General features: G+C 36.2%; 1 protein-coding gene across 1 annotated transcript in view; it reads left to right on the top strand.

Annotated features, from left to right (window-relative positions):
- si (sucrase-isomaltase (alpha-glucosidase)) overlaps positions 1 to 13008 on the top strand; it is a 77379-nt gene that overhangs the window by 9810 nt on the left and 54561 nt on the right. Inside the window, exons 7-12 of the mRNA XM_046864475.1 lie at positions 4189 to 4360; positions 4655 to 4754; positions 6720 to 6832; positions 9057 to 9182; positions 11420 to 11551; positions 11748 to 11864. Of these exons, the coding sequence (XP_046720431.1) occupies positions 4189 to 4360; positions 4655 to 4754; positions 6720 to 6832; positions 9057 to 9182; positions 11420 to 11551; positions 11748 to 11864 (760 nt within the window). The remainder of the gene's footprint in view (positions 1 to 4188; positions 4361 to 4654; positions 4755 to 6719; positions 6833 to 9056; positions 9183 to 11419; positions 11552 to 11747; positions 11865 to 13008) is intronic.

Here is a 13008-nt window from a genome sequence, read left to right as displayed (position 1 = left end):
AAATCCAAAAAAAAAAAGTCTTACAAAGAAGCAAAAAGGTGGTTAATTTGAATGAAACTGAGTTACATATTGTAATAGAATCATCAGTTTCCTGAAATAACTTTCACAGATTTCTAAACTGTTAGGTGAGGATTTAATTGCTGCTATGTGATGAACAGGAGTTTATATGTTTCTGTGTGTGTGTGTGTGTGTGTGTGTGTGTGTGTGTGTATGATGTACTGTGATGTACTGGCATCCCATGCATGGTGTATTCCCACCTCATGCCCAGTGTTCCTAGGATATGCTATGGATCCACCATGTTGTCATGCTGTATATTCCTGTCACTTCAGACAATTTCTATTTCTGTGTACACTCTTTTACATGCCATTGTTGTTTATTCTCAATTGCATGTCTTGAAAGCACATAGTCGCTGTCACTATTTGTCAGTTTTAATTTTGTGTGCCTGAGAACACACATCCCATCATGATATTAGCTGTGAATCATTGCTTACAACTGCTCCATGTCAAGAGATAAAATAGTAATGACAGTGCTTAGCTGTCATTAATGCCGTACTTCTGTATTCCATAACCGGGTAGGCTCATTTCTATGCTCTGAGCTCATTATTATGCATTATTTTAAAATAATAGTGTGGTTTGTTTGACAGTGGCATGCCAGTCAAATGCCAGACTAAGAGATGCCATGATTATAGCTGTGTCACTCACATGCACATGCATACACATTCATTAGAAGAGTCTGATTTTCCAACACTAGCCAAAACAATTCAAGCTTAATTATTAATTAGCTTTTGGCACACTTCAAAGCACTGTGCTGTTTATTATCTCTGCTGTATACAAGACTTCTAAGAACATTTATAGTTATTAACTGTAATTATATGATATCAGTACTTTGAACTTGAGTCCTAATTTGTCACTTACGTTTGTTGCCTTCATTATCGAAGTATATGATTTTAACAACTGTTGATGGAAGGGTAAAAGAGTGCAACTGATAGAGTGAGGTGCAAAGGTCAGAGTTAAATGAAAAGATAATTTTTTTCACCAGTTTGTATGCAATAATATTATTTGAAAGAAAATTAATTATTATTTTAACTAAATTATTGTAATTGTATGATAGTAGTATATTTGCTGTAGTTAATTATTTTTTATATGTTATTAAAGTCTACCAAAGAACACTTTAATTAAGTCATCTTTCTCTAGAACATTAACTGAACTAAACATTGTATTAACTGAACTGATGTTTGTGAAGGGAACATAGGTAATGAGGAGGTGATAGGTATGTATGGCCTTAAGGAAAAGAATGTGGAAAGGCAGATGGTGGTAGATTTTGCTAAAAGGATGGAAATGGCAGTGGTGAAAGCGTATTTTAGGAAGAAGGAGGAGTATAGGGTGACATATAAGAGTGGAGGTGCACACAGGTGTACTATGTTCTATGTAGGAGATGCAACCTGAAGGAGATTGGAGACCGTAAGGTGTTGGCGGGGGACAGTGTAGCTAGACAGCATCGGATGGTGGTCTGTAGGATGGTTTTGGAGGCGAAGAAGAAGAGGAGGAGAGTGAGGACTGACAGAAGATTAAGATGGTAAAAACTAAAGAAGGAAGACTGTAGTGTGAGGTTCAGGGAAGAGGTCAGACAGGGGCTTGGTGGTGGTGAAGACGTGCTGGATGATTGGGCAACTACTGCAGAAGTGAGAAGGGAGACTGCTAGAAAGGTACTTGGTGTGACATCTGGAAATAGAAAGGAAGACAAAGAGACATGGTGGAGGAATGAGGAAGTACAGAAAAGCATAAGGAGAAAGAGGTTGGCAAAACAGGATTGGGATCGGCAGAGAGATGAAAAAAGTTGGCGGGAGTACAAGAAGATGAGGCAGCAGGTAAAGAGGGATGTGGCCAAAGCATAGGAAAATATGAGGAGCTGTATGAGCTTGACACTAAGGAAGGTGAAAGGGAGTTATACCGATCGGCCAGGCAGAGGGACCAAGGTGTTAACTAGAGAGGAGAGTGTGTTGATGGTGAAGCAGGAAGTGGATAGGATTAATAAGGAGGAAGTAAGAGCAGCTATTAAGAGGATGAAGAGTAAAAAGTCGGATGGACCAGATGACATACCGGAAGAAGCATGGATATGTTTAGGATAGATTGCAGTGGAGTTTTCATCCAGATTGTTTAACAAGATTTTGGAAGGTGAGAGAATGCCTGAGGAATGTAAGAGTGTGCTGGTACCGTTTTTTAAGAATCAGGGAGATGTGCAGACCTGCAGTAACTACAGGGGAATAACGTTGATCAGTCACACCATGAAGTTATGGGGAAGAGTAGTGGAAGCCAGGCTGAGAGAAGAGGTGACCATCTGTGAGCAACAGTATGGTTTCATACCAAGGAAGAGCACTATGGGTGCAATTTTTGCTTTAGGAATGTTGATAGCAAAATATAGAGAAGGTCAGAAGGAGTTGCATTGTGTGTTTGTAGATTTAGAGAAAGCGTATGACAGGATGCCGAGAGAGGAGTTGTGGTATTGTATGAGGAAGTCAGAGAAGTATGTGAGGGTGGTTGAGGACAGTGTGACAGCAGTGAAGTGTGCAGTTGGAACGACAGACTGGTTCAAGGTGGAGGTTGGATTGCATCAAAGATCGTCTCTGACCCCTTTCCTGTCTGCAGTGGTGATGGACAGGTGGACGGACAAGGTCAGACAGGAGTTTCCGTGGACTATGATGATTGCGGATGATATTGTTATTTGTAGTGAGAGAGGGAGCAGGTTGAGAAGAGCCTGTAGAGCTGGAGTTACATGCTGGAGAGCAGGGGAATAAATGTCAGTAGGAGTAAGACAGAGTACATTTGTGTGAATGAGAGAGAGGGCAGTGGAGTGGTGCAGTTGAAGGGAGTAAAGGAGAGTGTGTTAGAGAAGTAAAGAAAAGAGTGCAGGCAGAGTGGAGTGGGTGGAGAAGAGTGGCAGGAGTGATTTGTGATAGAAGGGTATCTTCAAAAATGTAAAGGGAAAGTTTATAGGACTGTGGTGAGACCTGCTACGTTGTATGGTTTAGAGACAGTGGCATAGAGTGAAAAACAGGAGGTGGAGCTGAAGGTAGCAGATCTGAAAATGTTGAGATTTTCATTGGGAGTGACGAGGATGGACAAGATTAGAAATGAATTTATTAGAGGGGCCGCACAAGTAGGACAGTTTGGAGAGAGAGAGAGAGAGAGAGAGAGAGAGAGAGAGAGAGAGAGAGAGAGAGACAATATGAGGTATGGTACTGATCTCTAGTGGGTAGCCCATAGGTGGTCTCTGGATTGTCACATGTACTGTACCCTCTGGCTGTTCTAGTTAAGCTAAGTGGTCAGTAACTCATATTAGTTCTCCACTTACTTACAATAGACCTTCCATTTTTATTGTCTCTTGTACTTTTTATTTAGTGTGCTATGCTTTGGAACTAGTCATGATTGTTTGCAACATATCTTGATAATACATCTGACAATTTGCCAAACACTCAAAATGTTCATACTGCTTCCTATTAAGGATTAGACTCATCCCACACTCAGCATACTATGCTCAAGGAAAAAGTCAATGGCTTGGCATTGTACTCTACAGAGAATAAGAATCCAGATGCCACACTTTGTTGGGATGAGGATCACTCCGACTCACCATGGAGCACATAGGTTACTATGAAGCAACCATCACTCTGTAAAATCTCCAAAAATAGATACAGAACTCTGTTATTTGACAAAAGTATTTGCCACTCCTCTTCATATCTGTCAAGAAGGTGCCATATAATTTTATGGAACAAGGCAGCTTTTCAGTTGTCAGTCACTTTCTCATAACATGTGATCACCTTCACTGGGCACATTTTGATCTGCAATAGCAGATACATTGATTAGTTTATTGATTTACAATGGTGCCAGTGTCTGGCATGGATACTTTTTTGCACGCTGTTTCATACAAGAACTTTGGATACCAGATGCATTACAAAATTACAAGATTGTTGTAACACCAGTCTGCCAGGAGACATTTCAGAAACAAAGAAACAAGCAAACAAACAAACAAACAAACAAAAAACATTATTTGGTAAAAAATGGAAAAAAGTGACTATTAAATTAATGAAGAAATGAGTAAAGCTAGCAGAGGGCAAAACCAGTTGTTTGTTTCTACACAGAAGAATTTGCTTAAAAAAAAATACTTTCTGTTTTTTATCTCTCTCTTTCTTAGCTTTGATACCAGTATTGGACCACTGGTTTTTGCTGACCAGTACCTGCAACTCTCTGCCAAACTCTCTTCAAATAATATCTATGGACTCGGCGAGCACGTTCACAAGACATATCGCCATGATATTGAATGGAAGACGTGGCCTATATTTACAAGAGATGCTTTTCCCAATGGTGTAAGTCAACTCTTTGCTCAGAGTAAGGGCCTAAAATCCAAAGTCTACTATTTGGAACCACTCCAAATTCATATATTGATTTTAATTAGTCAAAATAAATCTACAAAACATGTTACTAACATCAGATTTGCAAATTCAAACATAAAATGGCAAAGATTCCTAGCTATAGACTGCAGTTTTAGAAAATGGAATATTGTGCAAATGTTTATTTATTTATTTATTTATTTATTTATTTATTTATTTATTTATTTATTTTCCATTTTAAACAACTAAATTTTTCTGTTTTATTCTAAGGGTACTCACAACCTGTATGGTCACTACCCCTTCTTCATGTGTCTGGAGGATGAAAGTGGCAAATCCTTCGGTGTTTTCCTAATGAACAGCAATGCAATGGGTAACCAAGTCCCAGCAATGCACTGCACTATAATCAGTTTAAAAGCCTAGAACATTTTCCGAATGACATGTTTATAAGTATTTTGATCTACTGACTAATAGACAGGACACCCATTGTAGACCAGTGGTGCCAATGTACTCCCAGGAACTGTTGTCATTTGATAAGTTAAATATTGGTTAATTATTGGTCAGTTTATCATAGCAAATGAAAAATAAATATAAATAATATATGTAAAATAAACATATTGCTTATTTGGCTATGAAAATGTATTTTGCAAAATGGCTGCACTTCTTGAGAGTAGAGGAAACAGAAGTGCATTTTGATGCAATAGTTTACTGTTATTTATTTTATTATTTGTTATACAAATTTCCAGGTAAAAAATAAAAAAAAAAAACAATCTGATTTTAGACACTGACCAATTATTGAAGTGGAATTTACATATGAGTTTAAATAATAGATTTAAATTTAAATTGAAAAGTACTTGCATTAAAATCAGTGTTAGAAAATTGCTTGTTTGGTCCAAATGCAATTAACAAGAATGTAAGCTGCATTCAGTTGCTTGGTTGCAAATCTTTTTGCAGTCATTGGCTGTCTGAAGTCTTAAAAACATAGACATCACCAGATGCTGGGCTTCTTCCATGGTGATGCACTGCCAAGTTGATGGTTGTCGCATCTGTCCATATTATGTTGTTCCAGGATGAGCTTGATATGGTTTTCCTGTGTTTAAGTCTTACCAGTGGTTTACGTCATGTGGTATACTGGCTGTATCTACTCTGGTGAAGTCTTGTCTTGATTGTTGACAATTTCTAACTGGTTTTCTGGTTCTGGCCAACTGTTTTCAAAAATTTGTTCCTTCAGCAGGGAAAGTAAACTTCTGTCATCTACCACAGATTGTTTCTATTTGGCCATCCCTGAGCTAATTTTTATTGTCTTTATTTTTTAAGAGTTTAGTTTGTTACCAGTTGGTTGGGCCACAAGTAATGTTTTAGATAGTCTTTGATGGGTGTGACTACTTTTTAACACCACTGGTGGCTTTTTTTTTTTTTTTGGTGATGACATCCCTTTGACCCTCCTTTTGATGCTTTTTTATTTTATTTATTTATTTTTTTAACCACAAAATGGTTGCCAGAATTATATTACACATTAACCCTAGCACTAGCAGGTATTTTATATATATATATATATATATATATATATATATATATATATATATATATATATATATATATATATATATATATATATATATATATATATATTACTGTATTGTACTGCATCGTTTTTCTTCTTTTTTCCCATTTTATGTGCATTGTTTTTTTTTTTATAAAGGCTTGCACTTGCATCCACTTCCCAGTCCCTGACAAACAAAAGATAAGAACACCCAATACAAAAAAAAATAATAATTAGATGAATAATATGTAACTGGACAATACGTTATTTCATTTTAACTGTATATACTATGGTAGGCAGCTAAAATAAAAAATAACTTTGTCAGTGTTCAAATATGTATGGGCCTCATTCCACATTTGCCCTGTATTGTTGTACGAACTAAACACGTCGTAAATATTTAAAATCTAATTGCACAGATTTAAAAAATAAAAATAAAAAATGTGTGTGTGTGTGTGTGTGTGTGTGTGTGTGTGTGTGTGTGTGTGTGTTTATTCTGGGCTAATTCCAAGTAAACCGAATTGTAAAGTGAAGGTGGAAAATTAATTTCTAATCAACTTATGAAGACCGAGCTGTTAAAAACATGATGCTTCAGCAGATCTCTCATTTCCTGTAACAAACAAGATAGGACACTCAAGAGTGGATGCATTTTTCTGTGTTGTTATCTTTCACATGGCGAATAACACAATGTCCCTCTCGGCATGTGTGTGTTAAAGTGTATGTGAAAACGGTGGGGTATTGTTTTGATGCTTTGGAAAGATGAACTGATCGATTTCATGTTTTGGCATGTGTTTATAGACGTGACTCTTCAGCCAGCACCTGCTGTGACCTATAGAACGATCGGAGGAGTTCTGGACTTTTATATCTTCCTCGGAGACACACCAGAGGCTATTGTACAGGAGTTCACACAGGTCAGATTCAATGCTAGTGATGGAATAGTGCTGATCAATCAGAAATATTTAATTTAATCAATTTCCCTTCTGGGGTCTACAGCTGAAATGGGCAAGAACCTTGCTGGGTAACTTATTCTATCTTGATCTAACACAACTCTCATGTAAAAAAAAAAAAAATAAAATAAAATAAAATATATATATATATATATATATATATATATATATATATATATATATATATATATATATATATATATATATATATATATATTAGCTATTAGCTATTTTAGCTATTAGCTATTAAGTCTTTGAATAGCTTTTTTAGAGTAAAAAATAATTCACTGGCGGAATGAGACACTGCATCTTCAAAGCTTTGGGAACGCTTCCATGTGTCCATGCTCTGAATCACGTGTGTAATCTCTCCAACGGAAAGGTGCGATGTCACAGGCAGGGTGACTTCACGACCAGGACGCTATAAAAAGCACATGCTGTGGGGCCAGCGCTAGCTTCAATGAAAGGAAGCGTTGCAAGGATGGAGGCAGTGGACCTGGAGACCCAGCGTCTCGTTCTCTCAGGGAACCAGGGTTCTCTCAGGGAACAGTCTCTGCCTAGTGTGGACAGGCACAGCTAGGTCAAAAGATCAAGAGCCAGGAGTGCCACTAAGGTCAAGGCTGTAATACCTGTTAAAGGTCATCGGTGTGGACCAGCCTGCAGCGTTGCAAATGTTTTGGAGAGATGCTCCAGAGTACCGGACTTTAGAGTCTGCCACACCCCGAGTGCAGTGATATCTAACCCAGAAAGGTGCGGGAAGACCAGAGGACTCATAAGAGGTTGAGATAGAATCCACAATCCACTTTGCTGAGGGTCTGCTTGTTCGCAGGGTGTCCCTTTTTATAGGGCCGTAGCAGACAAACTGCTGCTCCAACTTTCTTCACAGCTCCGTTCTGTGCCGGTTAAGGCGGTCACCTCGCCGGTGAAGTCGCACCTTTCTGTTAGACAGATTACACATGTAATTCAGAGCGTGGACACAGGAACTGTTCCAAAAGCATTGTTGACGCAGCTTGAGTTCCTGCATCAAAATAAGTTCCACTTCTGCCGTTCAGCTTTTGTTTATTCAATGCTCCCACCTGTCTGTGCCAATTTATGGTGTTTTATGGGCGTCACTAAATGCAAATGTGCTGTGTCAGGAACATGAAAACGTTTAAAAAGTCCTTTGGTTCTTTTATGCATATATTTACACAACTTTATGAAAAGATTTTATGAATAAGGTCCAAAATTCTTATTTAGTGTAATTGAGTGTAATTGAGATTAAGTGTCCTTATATTTAATTAGCGAAATTATTTGTATCACAACAAGCACATGCACACAAATAATTCAATCTCAATTTAGCAATCCAATTATTTAAGTTTTCATATAAACAGTACACAGCAATATTTTAAATATGATTACAGCCTGTATCATATTTCACAAATGAAATGTCCTGTTTAAGCATAATAATACAATTACTATACATTTTGAATAATAAATAGAGTACTGAACTAAAAGAGAGAGAGAGCTAAAGAGATAGAAAATTGACTCAAATCAATGTTATTGAAACCCATCAATAACCATCCATGTAACTATGCTGAGTAAATAAATACTGAATAATTATTCCACGTTCATTCATCAAATTACATGTTAAATTAAATATACAACGTAACGACAAATCGGCTTTAAAGGAAATTGGACTTTTTATTTGATCAATTGATCTATAGTGAGGTTAAAAAGAGGAGGAAAAAAAAAAAAGATTGTGGTGTAGTGACTTGCAGCAGCAGGCAAAACATAGACACAGGACAGGCAGGATTAGCACAAACCCAAGAGCTGTATTGATTAATGAGTGTGGTGAAGAGAGAGGTTGTGTCGAGGGAGATAGACTGAAGTTGTTTTGTTTTCAGGCCTGTGGATTGTGGAGCATTGAAAGACTGTCTCCGCAGTGGGTGTGGGTTTTCTTTAAAATATCTGTGCATAAAAAAAAGAAAAATATGTGAAACTTTTAAATATTGGCACCAATTCAGACATTTATAAAGTAAAATGAAATTTTTTACATTTTGTAAGAAACATTAACAGCAAAAGTGCACATATTTGCATGTATTTTAAATATGCAGATATTACCATGATTTCATTGAGTATAGGACTTTTAATAGACCTAACAATGGCGAATAATTATGTATACCATGTTGTTTGTGTTTTTTATTTTCTCTAGCTGGTTGGCAGGCCAACTATTCCTCCATATTGGGCTTTTGGTTTCCAACTCTCTCGCTGGGACTATGGCAGCCTGGAAGAGCTCAAGAAAACAGTGGATAGAAATCGAGCAATTGGCCTTCCTTATGTAAGAGAACACATAACTAACTCTCCTTCTGTTTTTACTGAAAACCACATCTACCAAATTCTCCACAAACCCAAACAAGCACATAACAAAATTATTATGATTTTTTTAAATAATGTCTGATTTATTACTTACCATGAATCATATTTATATAATCAAATGTATAAGTGAACACATACTATGTTTTGCAGTACTTAAAGATTCACCTGTAATTGCTGTAAGATACACTGAAGGACAATGTTTTGGCATAATGGCAAAGGGAGAATTAGTACAGCAGCCTAATATGTCTCCATATGATTAGCATTTGCAAAGACCTGGCACGAAGAGCTCACCATCTGCTGAGGCTTTATGGAAGACTGAATATGCCAATGTAATGAAAAGCAGTAGGCAATGGGACAACTAACACACTAGCATGAGCAACAGGCTTTGACCGCGCCATTCATTAGTTAGTGGATGCTAATGATGGGGAACACATCTTTGCCAAGTTTAAAGCTTTAGAAGATGTGTGAAGGTCAATAATTTGAGTCTCTGTAACTTTGGTGCTAAAATTTATTTAAGAAAAAGCCCAAAATAATGAGCAATACATTGGAGCTAAGAGACAGCAGTTTCTAACAGATGCTAATGCTGGGGGGAAAAAAAATAAATAATAATAATAACCATTTTTTAAATTAAAAATACACACATCTTATAACTTTGATGTTGTGGATAGTAAGGGTTCTGGGGAACTCCTTGTTTTTCATTCTTACGTTTAGATATAAAAGCACCACACAAACATGCACTGGAAGACATAATTCCAAGCTTAAAATCTAAATGGTTAAACCAACAGCCCTCAAGCAACATGTACTTTAAGATCTGTTGATTTTGACATCTGATGTAATGGCTATAATCTGATTGGAAAGAAACTCCAATGTAAACAGAAAATCCAGGAAGCAGCGCAAGCTAATAATTTAATACATATTCATGGAAAAAAAAATAATACATAAGTCAGTGATTTTAATGGCATTTAGTTAAGCAGACAATGCTTTGCTGGCTCTGACAGTCCGTCAATGGATTTAATTAAATCTAAATTTGCATATAGGGAAGAATTGAAGATTTTGCTTCTTTCTACAGCTTCAAACTTAAAATAAACTAAACTATCTGCCAGTAGAGTAAAAAAAATATATATCAACAAAACTGACATTAATAAAACCTTCATAGTTTATTCTGATTGAAGCATCATAAATACATACAGTATACAGTATATATTGAAAGATAATTTGCCATATATGGTGGCAAAAACCTGACGATACAAACATCAAACAAAATCTTTGGGAAATAATTTGATTCCAGCATTAATATATAAATATCAAATATTAATGATGTATACATCAGAGCCAAAGCCTGTGGCAGCAACTGAATGTTAATAGCAAGGAAAACATAACTGTCACGTCTGAGATTTTAGAAATTAGAAAGAGGTCTATGGGTCCTTCCCTGAACAGTTATAAAATCTTCCATTTATGCATGAAACTCTCAAAATAATAAAATATACATTATAGCTGAGGCCCACAGCTACTAGCAAACAATAATGACTATGAAAGAATACTTAACAAGCTTGGAAGCTCCTGAATTGCAGTCTAGGGGTCTTGTCCATAATAATGTGAATTAGAGACGCTTTGAATCCTGCAATTGCTTATGAACATGACAAATTAATTAGTCTTGCTTAGTCCTGGTACAGCAGCTAATACTTACTAATGATACGAAAAATTATAGTTGACAAAAAATGAGTGCAGAAATTGTGGAAATTTTAAATGTTTGCAAGCCTGAGACATCAGAAATGCAACACTGGGGTTTCAGGCATGTCCTTTTTATAAAACATAATTTAATAAAAAAAAAAAAGATAACAATGAAACTGCAAAATACTAGCTATGCACAACCCTTAAAGCCAAAGGATAAGGGATAAGGCATACCGGTTTAGCCAATACAGAAACAAGTTCTGGGGTAAACTTAATTAAAATAGAAAGATTTTCCAGACTCAAGTAAGGTAGTATGAAGAATGAATTTTAAAAGACTTTTGCATTTACATATGAAAATCACAGAATAATAATCCATTAGAAAATATTTTTTTAGACCTGTCGTCTCTCAGGCAAGAACGATGAAAACCTGAGACTCTCCCAGGTGAATTGAAGGAGTTGGCAGAAAATGAAAGAAGGAGATAATAAGGACAAATACACTCATTTATTCTCCCGCATCACCTGTTCCAGGATGTGCAGTACACAGATATAGACTACATGGAGAACAAAAAGGACTTCACATACGACCTGGTGAAGTTTAAAGACCTGCCGCAGTTTGCTGACTACATGCATGCAGAAGGGCAAAAATATATTCTTATATTGGTGAGTCATCTTTTTTTTTTCACTGCCATTTTATTTGGTCAATTAGCTTTTACTTCTGTTTGTAAAGAAGAAATTTGCTGCAGAAATGTGCTGCCTTTTCCCACCTGTGCCTCAACACCTGTGCTGGTATGATAAATGACCAGCAATCATCATAATCAAGCCTAAAAATGTGCCTTTTTATTTTTTATTTTTAAAGGATCCCGCCATATCTATAAACAAGACAATCAACGGATCATACGAATCATATGACAGAGGAACAAAAGCTGAGGCATGGGTCACTGAGTCAGATGGAAAGACTCCACTACAGGGAGAGGTAAATAACAGTGGTTATAAAAATGAAAATATGTACCTTAAAAATTGCAAACCGTGGGAACATCAGATAACATCTGTTCTCCCCTGTTCTGCCCATCAATCCAAGACCTACTTAAACTTCATGCCTAATTATATTTTATAGTAACAAGGAAGATATATTTTTATTACTGTACTAAGGTATGTTTTGTGTTTCCTTTATTTCCACATTGTCTATGTTTTGTTTTACATTTATTCTCATAAAGATCACTTTTGCAAAGTTACTATGAACATCAACACATAGATATTAACAGATGTAGCAGTTCACTTAATAAGTCATTAAATAATTTAAACATAAAAACAAGGAAATAGTTAAAACCCATTTCCAAACCCAAACACAGGCCCTTTTCAGGGTCACAAAACACAAAATAGCACCGCCAGTAAACCTGTTGTTTATTGCACACTGCGGTGTGTGTAAAAGAGTAACGTGAACATTGTAAGTAACAAAAATGGAAACAAAATGTTGTGCAAGAGAGCAATAGCAGCAATTCAAAGAAAGATGTGCCCGTTGGTAATATTCTCAAATAAAATAAATAGGCCAGCAGGACAGACTTTGCAGGCCCTGGGAAGATTAGATTGACATTGCAGTGCATAGAGGCTGAAATCTGATTGGACAAAAAATCGAACATCCACATACACGTACTGGAAGCAGTGCAGCCAAGAGAAACACTACAAACTGTAAAGAATAGACTGTTGGAAATAAAGTAATAAAATTTTATGGAACAAATATTAGAATTTAGGTTGTAAATGAAGGTCAGTGCTTCTGATAGTGTTTTAGACAAACACAGAAATGCATTTCTGTTTTTATTTTTATATTAGAAAATAAATCTATAATTTTTGTGTGTAAAATGCCAGTTATAGACCCATAAACAAACAATGATTGACTAAGGTGTACAAAACAGGTTTGACAGTGCTTTCAAAACAGTGCTGTGAATTTTGGGCAGATTTCTATTTTTATTTTTCCATAACATTTTATTAAACTTACACCCAACTGTTTCTCATCTACAAAAGTTCTGAAGACTTGCCTGTATAGCTGGTCATGATAGCCCAAGAAGTTCAATTATAGCTCTGATATATACTAAATAATGAATTGGATGTTCATTAGACAT

Source organism: Silurus meridionalis, chromosome 13, assembly GCF_014805685.1.
Source record: "Silurus meridionalis isolate SWU-2019-XX chromosome 13, ASM1480568v1, whole genome shotgun sequence".
In the NCBI taxonomy this organism is placed as follows: domain Eukaryota; kingdom Metazoa; phylum Chordata; class Actinopteri; order Siluriformes; family Siluridae; genus Silurus; species Silurus meridionalis.
Note: the sequence above shows the minus strand (reverse complement) of the source record. Positions and strands in the feature narration are given on the sequence as shown.